The sequence below is a fragment of the Ochotona curzoniae genome, unplaced genomic scaffold (genome assembly GCF_017591425.1).
Source record: "Ochotona curzoniae isolate NIBS_2020 unplaced genomic scaffold, NIBS_Ocur_1.0 scaffold_4683, whole genome shotgun sequence".
Taxonomy (NCBI): domain Eukaryota; kingdom Metazoa; phylum Chordata; class Mammalia; order Lagomorpha; family Ochotonidae; genus Ochotona; species Ochotona curzoniae.
The window spans coordinates 17750482-17769947 of NW_024467121.1; the positions used below are offsets into that span (position 1 = coordinate 17750482).

Sequence of the window (19466 nt, forward strand, 5' to 3'; positions counted from 1 at the left end):
GTTTGTAAGAGCGGACATATACACAGTTTAAATGTAATTTTTTTGTGTGTGTTAGCAATTGAATGTGTACTAATCTTAATGTATTAAAAAAACTGTTGGAGTAACCTAGGTTGGAACACTATCACCAAAGTGGGTGAAATATTTGAGAAACCGATAGTTGGAACAGATCTCAAATAGTGCATCCCTTGGATGACTGAGGCTTATAGCTAGAGATACGAAAAACCTCATGTGTAGGAGTTAAACATTTTCTGTAGAGATGGAAATAAAGCCAAGAAAAACAAAAAGGAGCTTTAGGTGGTAAAATACTAAGTAGTTGCATCCATAAAATCACTTGTAATGTTTCACCTGTACTTTTGATTTCCTTTCAAACTAGAAATAACCTTATCAGGTTTTATGATTTTTATAGAATAAATCTATAGCAATGGAATTTAAAAACAAAAATGACTAGGATCACATATTCATAAGCTGAATGCTTTTGTGTATACATTTTGTGTCACTTTGAAGTGAACTGAACTTATTTCCCCCTTAAAACTTCTAATGAAAACTTCTCTATTTCCTGGTTCAACTGGTTTTTGTTCCAAGGACTTCTGAAATATCAGAAACATGGGGTCTGAGTTTGAGCTGAGTCTGGCTTTTTCTTGAAGAAAAGAGTAAAGGAAAAGAATCTTTCCAGTGTATTTGATTTCTTCAAAACACATGTCTCAAAGGAGGACCATTACCAAAAGTCAAATATAGTATTTCAGTTTTTCAAACAGATCTCCTTGTAATTGTCTTGAAGTTTGTCCTCACAGCCTACCAAGAACAATAGCACCACTTTGTTATTATTCCTTTACAACTGGGAAAACAGAAGTATAAAAAGGTTAATACGTAAGTTATGTAAGACCACAGGGCCAGTTAAGTGGCATGATGTGGTTTGATACATGTAATTCTCAAATATCACAAATTTATGAGGTAGGAGCTGCCATGTTATTGATATCCCATTTTACTGGTGAACAGCTGAGGCTTAGCAAGGTTAAAAATTCATCAACAGTCACTGTAGAAGTAAGAGGAAAATCCACATTTCATGTCCCACTCAGCCTGATCCAAAACCCGAGCTGTTTGCCCAGACTCGTAAAACAGGGCCAACTCAGGCCCATTTTATATAAACACAGGCAGAGGTGATGTGCTTAAACAAATGGTTTAGTGAGTCAAGCAACAAAGCCAGAGCCTCAGATAGAAACCCAAGCTCTTAAAAAGGATGCTCTTCTGATAGAGTAACAGGAAAACAGCCTTCCTTTCCTCATACTAGAAAAACATTTCAAATTTATTAAAAATGAGCTTTTCTTTGTTAGAGGAATTTCTTTTTCTAGTGTGGGGAACTGTTGTTAAGTAAATTACAGAAATTATATAAACTCATTGGCTGAAGATAGTCTCTGTTGCTGAACACGGAGAGAAGCTGCTTCATTTTTAATTCAGCTTTTCAGTAAAGCTGGTATTCATTCCCTTGCCTTAGATTATATGGCCTAAGGTTCAACTGTAACAATAAAATTGTGGAGTGCCAATATTTGCCCTAAACAACAAAATAGCTCCCCTTTTATTAATTAGTGATTCATTCTCTGAGAAGACCATCACAAGTGGAGAATAGGGAAGACATTTGCAAAACCAATGTGGTAGGGATCTGAAAGGCTCAAATAGAACACACTCCCAGCATTGGGAAGTGTTCATCTCAGACCCACAACGACCCTGGGTTCTTCCCAAAGCTGGATCTCCTGCACCCCACAGCACCACAGATACTTCCTGTGAATGTGCTAATAGGCCTTATGAGGATGTTCTATAACCGCCCATCTGTCACTTTTTAACAGACCTGATTGGCAAGCACTTGTAACAACTGACATCTGTTCTCGCTTATTGATATGCAGATTTATGGTAATTGCTATGAACAATAAGACACAAAATTACCTAAGGTGAACATTAAATTAAATTCTCATGCCCTTCTCCTTATAAATAATTTTTTTTTAAATCTTAGGTTTCAAGTAGGCATATTGCACATCTGTTTTGTACATATTTTTTTCATTTTTGAGGAGGCTTTTTTCCCCAAGTAATAAGGAATGAAAGTTGAATCCCTGTATTCCCAACTTTTGAGTGTGTGTCATTTTGATAGAGGCACGTTGTTAGATTTCCTGAAAGTGATTTAAATGTTTTGTTTCTTTAGTCACCCAGCTTGTTTCCCCTGATCTTGAGGGGTGCCCTTCTTAACAGAGTGCTGTGAAGTTAAATGTCACAGATTTTTTTTTTTCCTCAGAAAAGAACTGTTTTGCCAGGCCGGAACCAGCTTCCCACACAGCGATGGGTGATGAGTGCCTCTGTTCCTGGTGCCCTTTCACAATGATTGTGTGGGAGCAGGACAGGAGTAGGCACCAAGGAGGCACCTGTGAGAGGAGCTGGGGCAGAGGACTAGGGCAGGCCTCACTCATTCACTGCAAAGGAAGAAAAGTGACAGATAGGAATTCCCAGAGTGAAAGCAGAGACGGAGCTTAGGCTGCCCTTGGCACCATCACTGTTGGCTCTACCCAGCCCCAGGGGAGAATAACTCAGAGCTGAGTGGGCTTCTGTCTCCCTTTAGGAGCAGACTCAGGGCTGAACATGTGTGCTGTGTGGTTAAGGAAGTGCAGGATGACAGTGAGTGTGAGCCCGTCCTCACACAGCTGCCCTAGCCAGATTCCTTTTTCCCAAACTTTTGTTTCCTTTTCCCCTCACTGTAGGCACCTCTGTGGTAGGAAGAACCCAAAAAGTATCAGTCATACTCAGCAGGGGTAAATATTACTGCCAGTGATCGGTCAAGAAACCCGCATACTGGGATGATTATGGTGATGTGTTAGAGGGCAAGAGATATCAGTAGTATTTAGAATGCAAGGAGCTAATGTGAGAGTATTCTGCAGAAGGTTTGGTTAGAGAACAGGTCTCGGGACTCTGGCTCCATGGAGAATGCCCTAGAAAGGAAAAGAAGGTGCTTTCATTGCACTGCAGTCTCCTGATCAGGAGGAGCAAGTCCTGTTGGGTCCCCATGCTGCCCTCTTAAGGTTCCTAGCTCCAGACTCCACTTGGGTCCTGCCTCCATTTCACTCTGCAGATGTTCGCAGTCTCTGGCCTGTTTGGCTCCTATTTCATGTGCGTGCACACGCATGCATACACTTGTTCTGTAGAATAAAAAAGGGAACCATTTCCTATGTTCTGTATGTTGCCACTCACAGCTCAGCTCTGATTTCTTGTTTTCTCACGTGACACAGTCACACTGCAACCCAGGCCCCCTCTTCAATGGTTTTCTACCAGCATTTGTATCTCTTCTAGGTGTCCTAGGGAGCTATGAAGTTCTTCGCCCAAAAACATTCAGTGCACACATCCCGTGCACTTTGGCATAAAATCTCAAGGAGTTCACAGTCTCCTCCTGAATCCTAACAGCAGCCTGTCCAGCTCAGAATCCCTGAGTTGAGGTGACTGCCATTTCGGGGATGGAAACACAGTAGGCTCAGTATTGAGAAGAGGCCTTGGATTCATTTGTTCATTTATGGTTGTCAAAACTGAATCCAGGAATCTGGAGTACATGGGATTCTGGTCATAGAACCAAAAGAAGTCACATTAAGAAATCAAAGAATTGACCAAGTAATTTAGAGAGCAAAATAGTTACGGAGTGGTTTCTGATAAGCTGTGTGCTTAGCTATTACTAATGAAGATAAAGTCACAATCATAGTCTCTGCCCCTGCGATGCAGATACTCCCAACTGAGCTGAGAGCAGACTGCCTCTCAGGCCAGCTGCTCTGTTAAGTGGGACCTACTTTCCATCCTGCCTGAGAGCATGTATCTGATCTTCTTGAAACTACATGCTTGGTGTTATCACCCCTTCTTTCTCAGTCCCTACTGTTCTTTCTGGAACCCTCTTAAATTTCTCTGAGGTGTGGAGTTTATTGAAGTAAATGGAGACCAAATCAGGAGGAGGATGAAAAGGACGAGGCTACAGAAACTCCAGGTGGGGACCAAGAGGTCAGAAGGGACACTCGTGATGAGGCAAAGTCAGCAAAAAGAGGATAGACATGCAGGGAAGAAAGCAGAAATTTCGTTACAACAACCTAAGACTATGGCTTTGTTGCAGGACATTTCTATGCAAAAGACAAAAGCAGCCTTGGTTTTTGTCTAACATGAAAGAAGAATTTTCATGTGGACAATTTCATTGGGCACAGCAAGATTTATTGAAGATAGAAACCTCCTGCCACAACTTTAGGAAGAGCTTTTGAAGACAGAAAGACCTGAGAAAATGGTGGATGTGGTATCTTTTAAGCACAGATGAAGTGAGCAGAATAACAGCTAACAATCAACAGGAGAGTGGGGACAAAACCCGTCAGAAGAAGGCCAGAATTATAACCCTGTCTAGCTTGCTCTTGATAAAGTCATCAGAAGGGTGTGACTGGCAACTTCTTTCCATTCTCATGATATAACTAGGAACTCAGAAAGGTGGAATGGCACCTGTTAAAAGCACCTTCTGGACAGAACAAGCACCTTGTATACTTGTAGAGGCTCCCCTTTCCTCATCTCAACAGAGAAGGGACCCTGACCACCTATTAGCCCATCCAGCTCCTTACAGGTTACGGGAATGGCTCTCAATAAATGGGTAATGGATATTTTGACACCATCATATCTGATTCCCCCTCTAACGTGTAGTAATAGTACTTATGTCGTGTCGGTTTGTTGTGAATATTAAATGAAAGGTCACATATAAAGTATTGAGCATGCCCAATACATGTTTTATGCTTACTACCATTATCTTTCTTGCAGATGATACTGAAGTTATTAATCTAGTTAAAGGATAAAAGGATGAACAGTCATCCTCCACTGTAACACCTCCTTCAGTTGCTCTACTGACCACTGCTTTCCTTGGTCATTTCCTTTCATCTTGTTCCCATCGAATTAAAAGGCCTTAAGGAGAATTTGTTTCTGAAGCTGAAACTGTTTTCAGAGAGAGACTGATGAGAGTCGTTTCTGCCCAGCCACTGGCTGGATATTCCCATGTTTGCTCATTCTCCATGCTACAATATCTAGCCAGCTTCTTGGACATAGGGGCTGTCTTGTTGTCTGTTTTGTCCTCAGTGTCTTATACAGGGTCTGGCCCATTGTGGCCACTCAGAATGTACTGGTTGCATGGATGGATGAAAGGCAGATGGATGGGCAGGCAAATACAGGTCCTCCTGCCAAGCTATTTCTGTTGATCTATTCTCTTCCTTCTTGCCCAAACCCTAAGATGCTGGAGATCACAATGACCTCCCCTTTATCCAGTTCATCTTGACTTCTTTGCCCCATCTTTTTCTTTTCCTGGCCGTATGGTCCTTGAACAGTGTTGGCCACCCCACAGTGTGGTGCCCCAAAGCCTCATTCTCTTTTTTTTTAAGGTTTATTTATTTTTATTGCAAAGTCAGATATACAGAGAGGAGGAGAGACAGAGAGGAAGATCTTCCATCCGATAATTCACTCCCCAAGTGATCACAATGGCTAGTGCTGCACCAATCTGAAGCCAGGAGCCTGGAGCTCCTCTGGGTCTCCTACATGGGTGCAGGGTCCGAAGGCTTTGGGCCATCCTCCACTGCTTTCCTGGTCCACAACCAGGGAGTTGGATAGGAAGCGGGACCACCAGGATTAGAACCGGCACCCATATGGGATCCCAGTGCATTCAAGGCAGGAGGACTTTAGCTGCGAGGCCACCATGCTGGGCCCCCCCAGAGCCTCATTCTTTCTGCCTGACTTTTCTGTGTGGTGACAGACTGAAGAAGTTGTCAGAGAGATGCTCTTCGCTGAGGGGGCACATGGGGAGACCTGGATTCCTGGGGGAGGGGAGGGGGTGGTGGAAGGAGAACCTGAGTGTTGTCACCTTGCCTCCAGTGAGTGCCAGTAAGAAAAAACACTTTTCTAATGACAGCTGTTGTTTAGATTTTTTTTGTTTTTTGTTTTGTTTTGTTTTGTTTTTACAATGGCTTAGTAATTAAGGAAAAAGAAACTTGATGCTATTATCAGCTCCAACAAAGAATGAATGGAGAAAATGAAAAACCTGGTTGGCTCTATAAATACTATTTCATGGCAATTTAATACTGTTAATCTTTTCATTCACTTTGCATAGATTTATCCATTGTTGCTTGTATATATCAGAAGTGTATGTGTGTAAGTAAACATGAAAATGAGTAACACAAAACCTTTGTCCTCAAAGAATTCAGTATTTAGTTTTGAAGATAAGAAATACATACATATAATACAGCAGGATGTGAGCCACAACAGATTCAAAAACCAGCAGGTAAGGTAAGGGAAGTTGCAAAAAACAGAGAGGGCACTTGTCAAATGCAGATGGCGATTTGTCTTCAGAGGGAGTCTATGAGTCATGGCAGAGAGCACCGGTCCTGGCCTAGAGAGGATCTGCTCCCATCACCTGCAAGGCCTTGGCCGAGCACCTGACATCACTGACCCAGGGATTAGACTAAGCCAGGCCTCCACACAAGTGCCTCATACCTCCATGTCTCCTACCTGGTTAGTGTCAGACATGTCCTACAGGAGGACCCTCTGGCCTGTACCTAGAATAATGAGCTCTGCCTGTAATTTATTGGCACCAGGTGCACATGATAGGTTTTAATTTTAATTTCGAACCCTCTGCATGTTCAGCCATTGCTGAAGATGTCTGGTCATCTGCCTTATGTCATAAGAACACTCAAGTGCACACTGGTCACAAGAGAGGCAGATGGATCTATACCAATGTGCCTCTCACAAAGCACTCCCAGCCCAGGGGCTCCTCACACTCAAGGGTCAGATGTGTTGTTGCTTTCACGAAGCAGAGGTCCTTGCTGGGTCTAAGTGGGTCTGCACTAAAGCCAAGCAGCTCTTATTTCCTCTATTTCCACTTTGCTAACATTAGACTGGAAAAATAAGACCAGTGCCTTTCAACACCCACGGTCTCATGAATGTGACACTGTGGGACCCTTAATCAGCGAGAACACAGGCGAGTTCTGTTCCCAGTTGCCTTTGCTGGATAAAATGGGATTGCTGAAAATCTGCATTTTTCTTGCAGAAATTCACAAGATTCCACAAGGCTTTATATCCTCATGAAATACATAGTTTTATATACACACACACACACAATTTTTTCACAAAAAAAAAAAATATGTGTTTTCAAAAACAATTGTTTGGCTTTCACCCTAAGCCAACAGTTCTAGGTGTTTCCTGGAAAAAGGTAGAGTATTCTTTTGAACAAAATGAGAACCTGTTTCGCAGCAAGGACATCAGAAATGCTTTTCTGAGTAGACTCCCATCCTGGCTGAGAAGGCTGGGCAGAGGAGGGGAAGTGCTGTCTCCAGCTCAGCCACCAGGTGTGGAGCAGCGGCTGGGGACTTACCCAGGCTTACTGTTAGAACCTCCTCACCCCTTCCTCCATCACCTCCTCCCCACCACGAACGCATATGGAAGTTTTTATCAGGCAACTCCCCCTAACGAAATTTAAATTTGCTAAGTAGACATTTATATGAAGCATCTGGATTTGAGGTATGAAAAAAAAATCAAGTTGATTTCTTAACTCCAATATGTTTTTAAATAAAGAAAAATCCCTCTTCATATACGACAAAAGAACTGTTTCCCATTTCACATGTGCATTTGACTTGACATGAAGTGTATGATAGGAAAAGTACTTTAGCTATGCAGAGAATCTTTGAGCTGAGAAATAGATATGAAATGAGAGAAATGATGGCAAAGAAATGATACCAAAAAATATATACAGCATAATCCAAGATCCCAGATCATCATCTCACATCTTGGCTGATCCCACCTTCAGGTTTTTGCAAAGTTTCACTTCTTTCTGATGTATTTGTCTTAATGCTTACTAATATAAATCCATTAGTAAAATTAGCTGTAGTTTAAAACATAAATGTAAATATTTTACAAGTAAAGATATTAATGTCACTGCTACTTTTATTCATCAAATACAATTTGAGTTCCTACTATGGACATGTTTTCAATCTCATCTTTGAAATAAATGTGGAATCTTGGGGGCAGTATGATAGTTGCTAATATTTACTCAGTACTTGCATTGTGCCAGGGTAATTTACGCTCATAGTCTGCCATGTGTATGACATCACGGATGGGTACAGGGACTCTTCCTCTTTTGTCATCTGCCCCAGTAAGAGCTTTGTCTTGTTGGAACACTGGGATAGTTAGGCTTATAGCTGAAGCTGTGTTTCTTGTCCCTCCACAGGCATGAATGCTTTACAGTTACAGAATCTGGCGACGCTGGCTGCTGCTGCAGCCGCAGCCCAGACCTCAGCCACCAGCACCAACGCAAACCCTCTCTCTACCACAAGCAGCGCCTTGGGAGCTCTCACGAGTCCCGGTAAGTGGCATGGGTTGCTTTTCCCTTGAAGGTGATGGCAGTGGGAGCGGGTGCCCAGAACCTGTATGGCCCCAAATGCAAAGGGCAGGACCACACATGTCCAGGAAGGTGTTAGAAGCATGTCCCCGTCTATTTGATTATTTTGTTAAAGGAACAAATTTCGAATGTTTGTTGTCATTTTCCAAAGAAATAGTGGGAAAAGGTTTTCAGAGAGAATGCATCACACCACTGATTCTCACACACTCATTTTGTTTAATAAAGAGGTCTGCCTTATCCATTCCTTCCTCATAAGTTAGATCATCCCAGTGAGGAACCTCCCTCTCTTACTCCTGCCTTTTTGGTCCAGTCCCCCTTTTTCAATGACTTGAAACATTCTCTCTCCCCAAATCCCTGATTATTAGTGTTACATTTCTCATCATCTCCATCTTTCATATTTGATTTTGAAATACACGGCCTAATGAGGAATATCTTTGTTATTCATTTAAGACCAGATTCTGGGATATGTGACTTAAAGTCTTTTTTTTCTTCCTCAGAAATTTTGTTACCTTATTCAGAAGGAGATCCTATTTTCTTCTCATACAAGCCTGATATAATGTTGTTGCTTAGATACCACAGTTGGGTTTCTTTTTTTATTTTAATTTTTTCTTGTTGTTGTTTCACTGACTTTGCTGACTTTTCTAGACCATCTTGACACTTGCTCTCACCTCTTCCCTATCCCATGAAGGAGTTGGCCTGGATCACCTCCAAGCTTACTTCTAACTTTGAAAACCCTAGGACCCTTTCTCAGTTGTGCCCAAAAAGATTAGCTTTAAGTATTGACAAAACTTCAAGCTAACATTGAAGGATGTTCCTTCAGAAAAATACACAATGAAACCTGTGGCACATTATAGACCAGCTTTTTCGAGGATTTTGACTTCAGGGAGAGTGAAGCCTGCACTGGCAGAGTGTAGGGACAGTCGTGCTTGGCCTCGTTATGAATACTGTGTATCTAACTTATTTCACCCTGCAGGCAGTATGATGGGAGAAACCTACGACATGTTTAGTAAAAACTGGTAGCTTTATCCTTAATATGTTGAAATTTCATGGCCATAACACATAGGCGTATTGACTTAGCTGTAAAAATACTTTAAAATAAGCCATTACTATGTATGGGCCTTGTTTTATGCAATAAGCAGCATTCCATTAAAATATATATTTTTAAAGAAATTAAGTTATAGCTTTAATGCAATCCATAAACTTTTAACTTAAGTTAATCTTCAAATGACCCTTTTTTAGGAAATAAACTTTTTTAAAGATGTATTTACTTGGGACCAGCACGGTAGTGTACTAGGTAAAAACATCACCCGTGATGCTCACATCCCATAAAGATGCCAATTTAGGTCCCAGCTGTTTCACTTCCAGTCTAACTCCCTGCCACTGTGCCTGGGAAAGCAGTGGAGGATTGCCATAGTGCTTGGGCCCCTACACCCATGTGGGAAACCCAGAAAAGGCTCCAGGGTTCTGGCTTCTGGGCTCAGACCAGTCACCTCCATTTGGGAAGTGAACCAGCAATGGAGGATACTCTTCTCTCCCTTCCTCCTCCTTTCTCTACCTCATTCACTTTTCATCTATAATTCTGCCAGTCAAATAAGTAAATAAGTCTCTTTAAAGATTTATTTGCCTACCAACTTATTTGAAAGGCATAATATCAGAGAGAGAGGGAGAGGCAGAAAAAGAGTGGGGGATCTTCCATCACTGGTTTGTTCCCTACATGGCTGAGACAACCAGAGCTAGCTCAGGTTGAAGCCATTGGGAGAGAACTGTATCTGGGCCTTGCACATGGTGGCAGGGCTGCTGGGACTTGAGTCATAATCAGCTGCATCCAGGTAAATCAGCAGGAACCTGAATTAGAAGTAGAGCAGCTAGAACATAAGCTGGCATTCCAATATCGTAAGATAGGCTTAATTCAATGTACCACAATACCAGCCCTGAAAAATAAGCATTTTTATGTGACAATTTTTTCCTTACTAAAGTGATTTTTCTTAAAATAATTTATCATTTATGTTTTATAAATCACATTGGAATGTATCTTCTTAAGGAAAATAAAATGATTAAGATGGTACAGTATTATATGTCTTTTTAATCAAAAGATGATTTTTCAGTTTAAGAAGCCAACTGTTAATAGCTGATCAATCTAAATAATCAGAAAATGTTATCGGAAGTTCCTGTGTGGCGTTAAGCACTGTGTCTATACCAAGGACACAGCAGTGATCAGAACAGCCAATTCTGCCTTCTTTCATGAGTCTTTGAGATCATTGGGCGAACTCATCGAATACCCAAGTACATGGATGGGAGTGCTCACAAGGCGTTTGAAGGAAACGGTCCTTCTCTCAAGGTGATAACCGAGTGGAAGCCTTGAACTGAGGGAAGCATCTTCAGACAGCAGAGGGATACTGTGAGGTAGCAGGGGACATGGCGGGCTGGTAGATGGCAAGGAAGCTATGGTTCAGGAGAGCCAAGGGACAAGGGAGACACAAGTCTGAAATGGCTCCCTAACCTCTGCACCTAATGCCGAGGGGTGCACAACTTGTAACCTTGTTAAAACGTGGGACACTTGAACAGCCTGTGTGCGTGGCCTGAGTGTCAGCATGAATTTTAAATGCGTTCAGCCATTGTCCGTTACTTCCTGAGACTATTAGGGAAACTGTCCTTTGCAGTGTTCCTGCATAGACTGCCCTGTGGTGAATTCTGCTGAGGCATCCTGGAAAGCAGCTTTTTCCTTTGTTGTGGAATGCTTTGCATAACGCTTAAATGTGTCTCATTAGAATCCTGAAGTGTAGCAGCAGAAGCAGTTTAAGTCTATTTCAGTTATTTATCTTAAGAGTAACTGAAAAAAATGTGGTGTTTACTTGAAAAGTTAATTATGTGTCTGATTTCTGTCAGTGGCTTTTTAGAAGTCACACACACACACACACACACACACACACACACACACACACACTCATATATTGGTTAGTAGAATTCCTGCCTCTCCACTTTGACAGTAAATGTGAAAGCCATTCCCAAAGCTAAAGCCATTCTTTATTTCTACATAAACTGGACTTACTGTACTAACGGGAGTGTGTCCAGTCACTCTGTGAAATACGTGGAGGCCTCATCGCATCGCTTCACACAGACTACAGTTTTACCTGATTTTTAAAATGTCTGTTAAGCTTCAAATTCATCTAGAAAGGAAAGGGACAATTGAATCCCCCAAACTATTAATTTTTTTAATAATTGTAAATTTATCCTTTTAATTTTGCATACCCAGGAAAGGTCTCCCTACAGCATTATTATAAATGATTTTAAACAGTCTTGACTTTAAAACATGAAAGATTAAGCTTTAATTTTTGTTTAAAAAAATCCCCTAAGGCAATAAATAGGTTCCTTTGTCTCATGGCCTTGAAATAAAAATTAAAATAGATTAAATTGCCCATGGTTAGAATAAGTGTTTCATGCAATTATCAGATGGTAGAGAATAAAATTAGAAATTAAATCATGAAAGAATAAGAACCAGGTAAGTGCATATTATGCCTTTTATGAATTTCTCCCTGGTCTTTTGAAGCCTAATTTAATCGTGTTTCTTTTATTTTGATATGATAATTTTTCCTTTGTTTACTTTGGTCTTCTATTTAGTTAATTAATTCTTGGGTCATTTCTTCTTTCCAATCTGGAACCTGTTTGTGAGGATTGTGTCTCTGTATCAGGAGGCAAATGCTCTACAAGGCATGCAGCTAGGTGTTAAAGAAAGATAATAATAATTACCTCCTACCCAGCCTGTAAGATTTCTTATTTTTATCTGGTAAATCGGAGAGCTTGGTAGCGTTGACTATCACCATGTATGAACATTTCTTTGCCGTTTTCTTTCTATTACATGCTGTTGCATCATGTACCACATTATTTCACTGACCTCCAACTTCCTTTTGTAAGGAAAAGGATGTTTTAAAAATCACCAAATGTTACTGTAAGAACAGACTCAGTCAAGTATGGATTTGAGGATAATAGATTATTTCTTTCAATAGTATAAGGTACTTTAAAATGCTAGGAAGGGCTTTTGGTGTGTTATTTCTTTTTTCATTTCCACCATTGCTTTTTAAAGTGTCTTCACTTTAAATTCCAGGCAGTACCTCCCCCTAACTTCAAGGTGCTCTGTGCCTCCTTAAAGGCTGTGGCAGACACCAAGTTGCAAGGAGCGAAGCTGTTTGAGGTTAACAGAGGCTGAAGGTGTTTTCACAAGATTCAGACCTTCCCTGCCCGCCTCACATGATAATGACCTGTGAGTGGCTACTGTGTGTTTGAACGATCGACAGGAAACAAGAATTTACCCTCAGAGTTATCCTAGAGACTTTTCAGTTCACAGGAAGCTGTGGCATCCCTTTAAATGTATTTGTATTTATATCATAGGAAATGAGATGAGTGAAGAGTTGTGATTTCTGAACATTATGGTTTGTGCGAGAAAAGTAGTTTAAAAATGAGAGCTCCTACATTGCTCTCCCCCAAGCTGTAAGATGCTCAGGGTGGTAACCCAAATTGGAGTATGATGGGACCAGGAGAGATGGATAGACAGAGACCCACTCAGTGACACCACAACACCAGAAGCTGTAAGGATAAGGCTAAACTTTTCCCAAGACTGTTCTTCCTAGAACCTTCTTCACCCTGTTCAATATATCCTTATGGCCAGCCCTGGATCACTACTGCCTTTTCAGTCCCTGTACACGGTCTGTTCTCCCTGGGAAGCACTGGTACTGGCTTAGATGAGGCCTTCGTTTTCACTCCCTTGTCATAATGCAGTAGCCTGCATCTCCACTCCACCCTCTCTCCATTCTGCACACTGTAAAACAAAGCAGCACCTCCCAGACACTTTCCATGTGGTTAATGGTGGCATAGACCTGTGTAAAACAAATGCTGACTGTGGCACCCCAGGTCCTCCCACGTCCAACACAGTCATTTCCTGCCAGAATCAGCTATTGTCTCCACCTTCCCAGCAGTCTTGCTGTCCACCATGGCAAGTCATTCTTCATCCCCCAAACATACCATCAGCCCTTCGTCCTTCCCGACCCTCTCTAGAATGCCTTGTACCTTACTGTTCTTCCACAGATGTTACCAGAATTCATTGCACTGCCTGTTCTCGGAAAATTAACATCGTTAATGTATATTATAAGAAGTAGCTTAAACTAGTTCTGTAAATTAAACTGTATTAAAATAAATGTTTTGTAGTAATTAATGAAAATTGTTTTCAGTACCATACTAATCTTTTAAGAATGAATTCAAATATTGCTGCCACTAGGATGCCTTCCAATAGGAATGAATCACCCCTGTGTTATAGCTCTAACATAAACCCTTAAATCATTCTCTAACTGGGTCGTGGAGCCTTCCTCCTAAGGAGCTGTCAAGGGCTCCTTGAGGGAGGAGGTGGAGGGAGGCGGAGGCTTCGAGTCCTTCGCCTGCTGTCTGAGTGCCTGCTTCGCAGCTGCACTAAAACACTGACCACTGTCTTTGCAGGACAGTTGTTTGAGCACAAGGCCTGTGTCTCACCCTCTAGACACTAAGCCTTAAGTGGGAGCAGTTTCTTATGTATTAGTAATCTCCTTTGCCATTTTGGAGCATGCATCACCTACCAAACCCTCAGATGCTTTGTATTCAGTAAAGTAAGTAGCAGTGGAAAATCATCCCAGACAAATGTTTGGGAGCCATTTGTGCAGTGCAGTACAGAGGTGGCAGCTCTCTCTGCAGAGGCACCTGAGGGCATCATGGGGGCATACACGGAGGCGGTGCATCCTCCCGTAGGACCCATGATTTGGATTTTGAGGAATTCAAACACAGCCACACCTTGTAGGTAAACCGTGCAGGACCAACAGGTTGCTGAGGAGTCAGTCAATGTGACTTGTGTTGGAAAAAAGTCATAAAAAGTAGGTTTCCTTTTTGCTTTGTTTTGTTTTAAATTACAGATATTTTTTATAGAGAGTGGCTTTCTACATCTGATGTCGTGATGGAGAATAAGTAAAAGTGTCTCCCATGAAAATAAAAAAAAAAAAGTTATTCCATCTTTGGAAGAAGTACCTACCATTCAGCCCATTCAGCTTCTCGGGGTATCTGCACTCACCATACTGACATTTCGTTTCATGGATGCAGGGGCCAGTTATTCATGTCTCCGTTGCCTGGGGCTCTCAGCCTACTGTTTCTCTTCTTATGCCCATCTCCTGTCATGCCTTGTGATCAAGGAGCAGAAGTAAATATCAAAGCAGTCAGTTCTGCCTTTCATTAACTACTCTATGAAGTGTTTTACTCAGAGTTAAGCCAGTTAACAAGATGGGCTGTTTATTTGTGGGTTTGGGTCAGTCAACACCTTTAAATCTTTTTTGCTTCAAAAGAGAATAGGTATTTTATCCCTTGCTCACTTCCTGCAAGCTTCAACAATTTGGGATTCTCTTCTGAAAATTTCATGTCTGCTCTGGCTTCTGACATTATAGGGCGGAGTTTATTTCACTAATGTTAACGGAGTCAGATACTATACTATATAAAGTGTTCTAGATCTAAAATGTCACTCTAGTATATCACTATTTAGTTTTTCGTTCAATTGAAAAAAAAAATATTTTTCAAACATCTACTATGAACTTGGGGTACCAGTGTAGATACTTAGAACACTGCAGTGAAATCTCAGCCATTATACATTTTATATCTACAGATTGATTTATAAAAAGTATTGTTGTACAAAGGGGAGGGGAGGAAATTTGGGGGAGAGAGAAGGGAAAGCCCACCACCAACTAAATTGTATCAAAAAAATTTTTTTTAAGTATTGTTCTATTGAATTCTCACCACAGTAAAATAATTTTGAATAGCCTTTAAGCTATTTAAGTTTAAGCTTTAAGCAATAACTTCTGTGCTCTTAAAAACTCTATTCTTAATCAATACGTTAGTTCTGTTTTGTAAATTAGAATGAACTAGGCGGAGGAAGAAGTCTTCTCTCTCTTATTTCTACCTCTTCTTAAAGCCATACTACTTTTCTCTACACTTAATGCAAAAAGAACTGAGAGGTAGCCACCCTGAGAAAACAGATTTAAGAGGTGACCAAAACAAGGGGGGGAAGGTGAGAGGGTTTTGCCCTAGGGAGAAGTGTAATTGCATTTCTGCTCTGAGGCTTCTCTACAGAAGCACCGCATGAAAAGCACACTTTCTGAAAGCTCTTGGGCATTGAGTATTTGTATTTTTGGCAAACAGGTCATTGGGAATGACGTATTCTTCTAGTAAATGGTTCTTTACTCGGCACTGACCACCTTGCTCCTGAGGGGCGGGGATGGAGTGCAGGCATGGATCCCCAGACTAGAGGAGTTGTCAAGGCCCCTCCATGTGCTGGGTATTTTCATCCGAATTCCGCTGTATTCCTTTAATGCAGTCCAGTATCTTCATCTACCAGAGACTCTTCTGCTCCTGCCATCAGAGCAGTTTTTGCACAGTAGATGGGCAGCCAGTTTATTAGATGCCCTGACCTGTGGTAGACAGAAATCTCTTAATAGTACTGAACTAATTTAAATTTTAATAAAGCTGTGTAGCAGTGAGGATGGGGTTGGTTTGTGGCTACAGCTCAGAGCCCACACTTGCGTTTATGTAAGCAGGCTCCACCTGTGCTCTGAGCTCAGCTGGGCAGATCCTGTCATCCTTGGGTGGACAGACCCTGTCATGCATTCTTACCTAGTGCATTGTTCGTTCTTGGTTTTGAGTGTGCTTTCTTACATTTGTAGGCATTGCCTCTGGTTCCTTGTGTGCCTCTTTTTGGCTTTTGGTAGCACTGAAGTCTGTGTTGTGGCATTCTTCATTTGTAAATACTGCTTTTTCTGGTCTCCTAGGTTGTGCAGCATATCCACATCAGATCCCTTTGCCATGTTTAGATGAGCTCAGAGGTGTGAACCACTTACTGAGGTTTTTATTCTGGCTACGTTTTCTGTATTTCTGCCTGACATTACCCTATAATCACTGCTAGCTAGCATAGATGAGGAGCATGTAGTAATTGCTTAGTTGTATTTTACAATAGGTGAAAATATCAATGACTTTATTCTAGTTACAACCTTCCAGAAGTATATAATCGAAGGCTCATTTCTTAAAACTTGAAACAGAATAGAAATTGGCAATTCTTACATAGTTTAGTCCCATGATCTGCTGTAAACTAGACGTAGTAGCCACATACAGAAACAGGAATCAGCCTTTGCAGTCTGGCTGTAGAGCAAGCAGTGAGGCATGTGCAGGACAGAGCGTCGGTAAGGAGAAATTCTGTCTTGAAGAAATGGGGGGAACTCTTAGTATAATAGCTTGTGTTTGAGCCAAAATGTTAAGAGTGTGTAACACTTTCAAAGATAAAAATGGAAAGGAAGATACATCAAATATGTGAAAAATGAGAAATGCAAGAAAAAAAGGGTTTAATCAATAAATGGAAGTTGATGCTGTTTTTCACAAGCATTAGATAAGTCACCATGGAGAACCTGGGGCCATGACTAAGGAGCTGGGACTTTGTCTTGTGGACATTTGAGCACTGTAAGGACTTTATGCCCAAGAGTGTCAGTGATTAGATCTCAGCAGTGATTTGATGCCAGAAAGTTAAAGATGACTTCATTGTGTTCAGTTTGGGTAGTCAGTGGAGTAGCATTTTCATTATTGAACAAGTTAAGGAAAACACTTGTAGCATGAGGTAATTGCATGTGTTGAGCTGAAGCCCATATGAATATACCACTGTTCAAATGAAATATGTCCAGTCATATTTGGATAGTTGAGCCTTCAAGTTTTCCAGACACTGGAGCTGAAGGAATGGCCTGGGACTCAGCTACAACTGGGCAAGGCAGGCTAACTCGTTTGAGAATAGGTAAAGTCATTACACTAAAATCAACAGCAGAGAACATTGTGTGACTGTATTTGTAGCACCAGCAGGGGTGGGGGAACCACAAGGTGGAAAGGGAACTCTGTCCGGGAAACCCAGCAGGAAGGAGATGGAAAAGATGAGGTAGGAAGAGATCTGTGTGAGCTTTGCACCTTGTTAGGCCTTCCTCTGAAAGTGACCACTTCTCAAAAACTGCAGGGTAGGACTGAAGGCTGTGAGTGAGGAGGGATGGGAGACTGAGGCGGGAATGACAGCACTTTCATGCAATTCTGAACGATTTTAAAAGATGTAAAAGTAGCATGGGAGCTTTAAGAGGAGAAAATGGTGTGTGTGTGTGTGTGTGTGTGTGTGTGTGTGTGTGTGTGTTTTAAGATGGTGGAAACATAAATCATAATGGGTCAGTGGCATGGAGAGAGAGAGAACAAAGGGAGGTGAAAATTAAAAGACCAGAACAGTCAGAAAAGCAGGTTTAGAGGGATGGAGTCGCATCTGCTTCTGGGCCTCTGCCCTGGATGAGAGTAACTGTTCACGGTTGTCTTCCCTCGTGGGAATAGCTGCTAATAGCAACCTCCCTCCCACCCCCATGGCCCTGCTTCTCCATCTTTCTCACTGCCAGTACACAGGCTGAAGGACAGAACTCCAGGAAATGCCAAGCAAGTAGATAGTGTCACCTTAAAAGAGGGAACACCTCAGTCTTTGAAACATTAGGAGAAAGTGGAATTAGGATATCAGCAACTTAAGATATGCATTTATATTACATATTGGTTAAAAATATAAGTATCTGATATTAGAAACACAGAAAAGCTTTTATAAAAACAAAAGCAATAGTAGGGAACCACATTATGGCACAGCCAGTCAATGCTGGCATTCCTTATCAGAATGCTGGCTTGAGTCCTGACTACTCTTCTTGCCATCCAGTTTCCTGCTAATATTCCTGGGAAGGCAGTGGAGGACTGCCGAGTAATTGGGCCCAGCCTCCCATATGGGAGACTCACATGGAGCTCCTGGCTCCTGCTTTGGCCTGAGTTAGACCTGGCTGTGAACAAGCGCATAGAAAAATCTATGTCTCCTTCTATCAACCTGCATTTCAAGGGTTCAAAAATAAATAAGTAAAAATAGAATCATAATGGAATAACTACATTTTACTTATTACTAGACTTCTTGACCAAGAACCATTTAAGTTGCTTAAACTTTACTTTTCTGAGTTGTAAAATGGAATTCATTATTCAGTTTCATCCGTACTGAAATACTGAGTTTTACATATAAACATATAATGTACATAGAGACATATACTATTGCTTTTCTAAAAGACCATATAAGGGTGTCACATGGGAGAGATTATTTCATTATTTTTGAGTAATAGCGAATACTGTTCCTCTGGAGAGCTGGAAACTGGATTAAAACCAGAATCAGAGCTGGCTGCGTTCCTCCTCTGAATCTCCTACCTTGGAAAACAAATTTCTCTCCACCTTTTCTAAAACTGTTAGAATGTAAATGCAGGGCAGAGGGTCTCCTCCTTTCTGCTTTTATGCTGCACTGCACACCATGGCAGTGTACTTTCCACATCTTAAATCTGACTTGAAGCTATGGAACAGCATCCCCTCCTCCCCAAAGCTGGAGTGGTGCTGTTGGATTAAACAGAGCGAGACAGCCATGTCTTGGGCAGGATTTCAGCAAGGAGGGTCAGGCATGAAGGCCCAGGAGAATGGTTTATTTTTGCTTCCTGCAACTGTGTCAGAACTGTGGCTGGGACAGGCAAGCCATCAGCATCCATTCGTCAGATCTGGAAAGGTGCCACACCTGGCCAGTCTTTGGGGTCCTATTAGCCAGATGACAGTCTCCCTCCTAGGAAACAGCAGCATCTCCACCTGGGCAACCCACACCCTCTCCAGAACACCCAGAGGAGGGCCAGACTTCAATCAGGATACTGATAACTATGAAGATGTCAGGGACCTGCTTTTTTCCGAAGTTTCTCTCCTCACCCTTCATCTCCAGAAACTTGGTCATATTAAGTTCTGTCAGCATAAAGAATCTTTTTTAAGATTTATTTATTTTTATTGGAAAGTCAGATATAAAGAGAGAGAAGAGACAGGAAGATCTTCCATCTGCTGATTTCACTCCCCAAGTGGCCACAATGGCAGGAGCTGGGCGATCCAAAGCTCAGAGCCAGTAGCTTCTTCCATGTCTCCCATTTGG

The 19466-nt window shown here is 41.6% G+C and overlaps 1 protein-coding gene across 19 annotated transcripts in view; it reads left to right on the plus strand.

The window, feature by feature from the left end:
• The window catches only part of CELF2 (CUGBP Elav-like family member 2), a 353199-nt gene that overhangs the window by 293620 nt on the left and 40113 nt on the right, over window positions 1-19466 (plus strand). For 16 of the 19 annotated variants that reach the window (XM_040968109.1, XM_040968110.1, XM_040968111.1 and 13 more), the window contains one exon: window positions 8252-8386. The exons of 2 other annotated variants lie outside the window; for them this stretch is intronic. In XM_040968109.1, the coding sequence (XP_040824043.1) occupies window positions 8252-8386 (135 nt within the window). The remainder of the gene's footprint in view (window positions 1-8251; window positions 8387-19466) is intronic. One more of the 19 variants, XM_040968118.1, reaches the window with a different exon arrangement.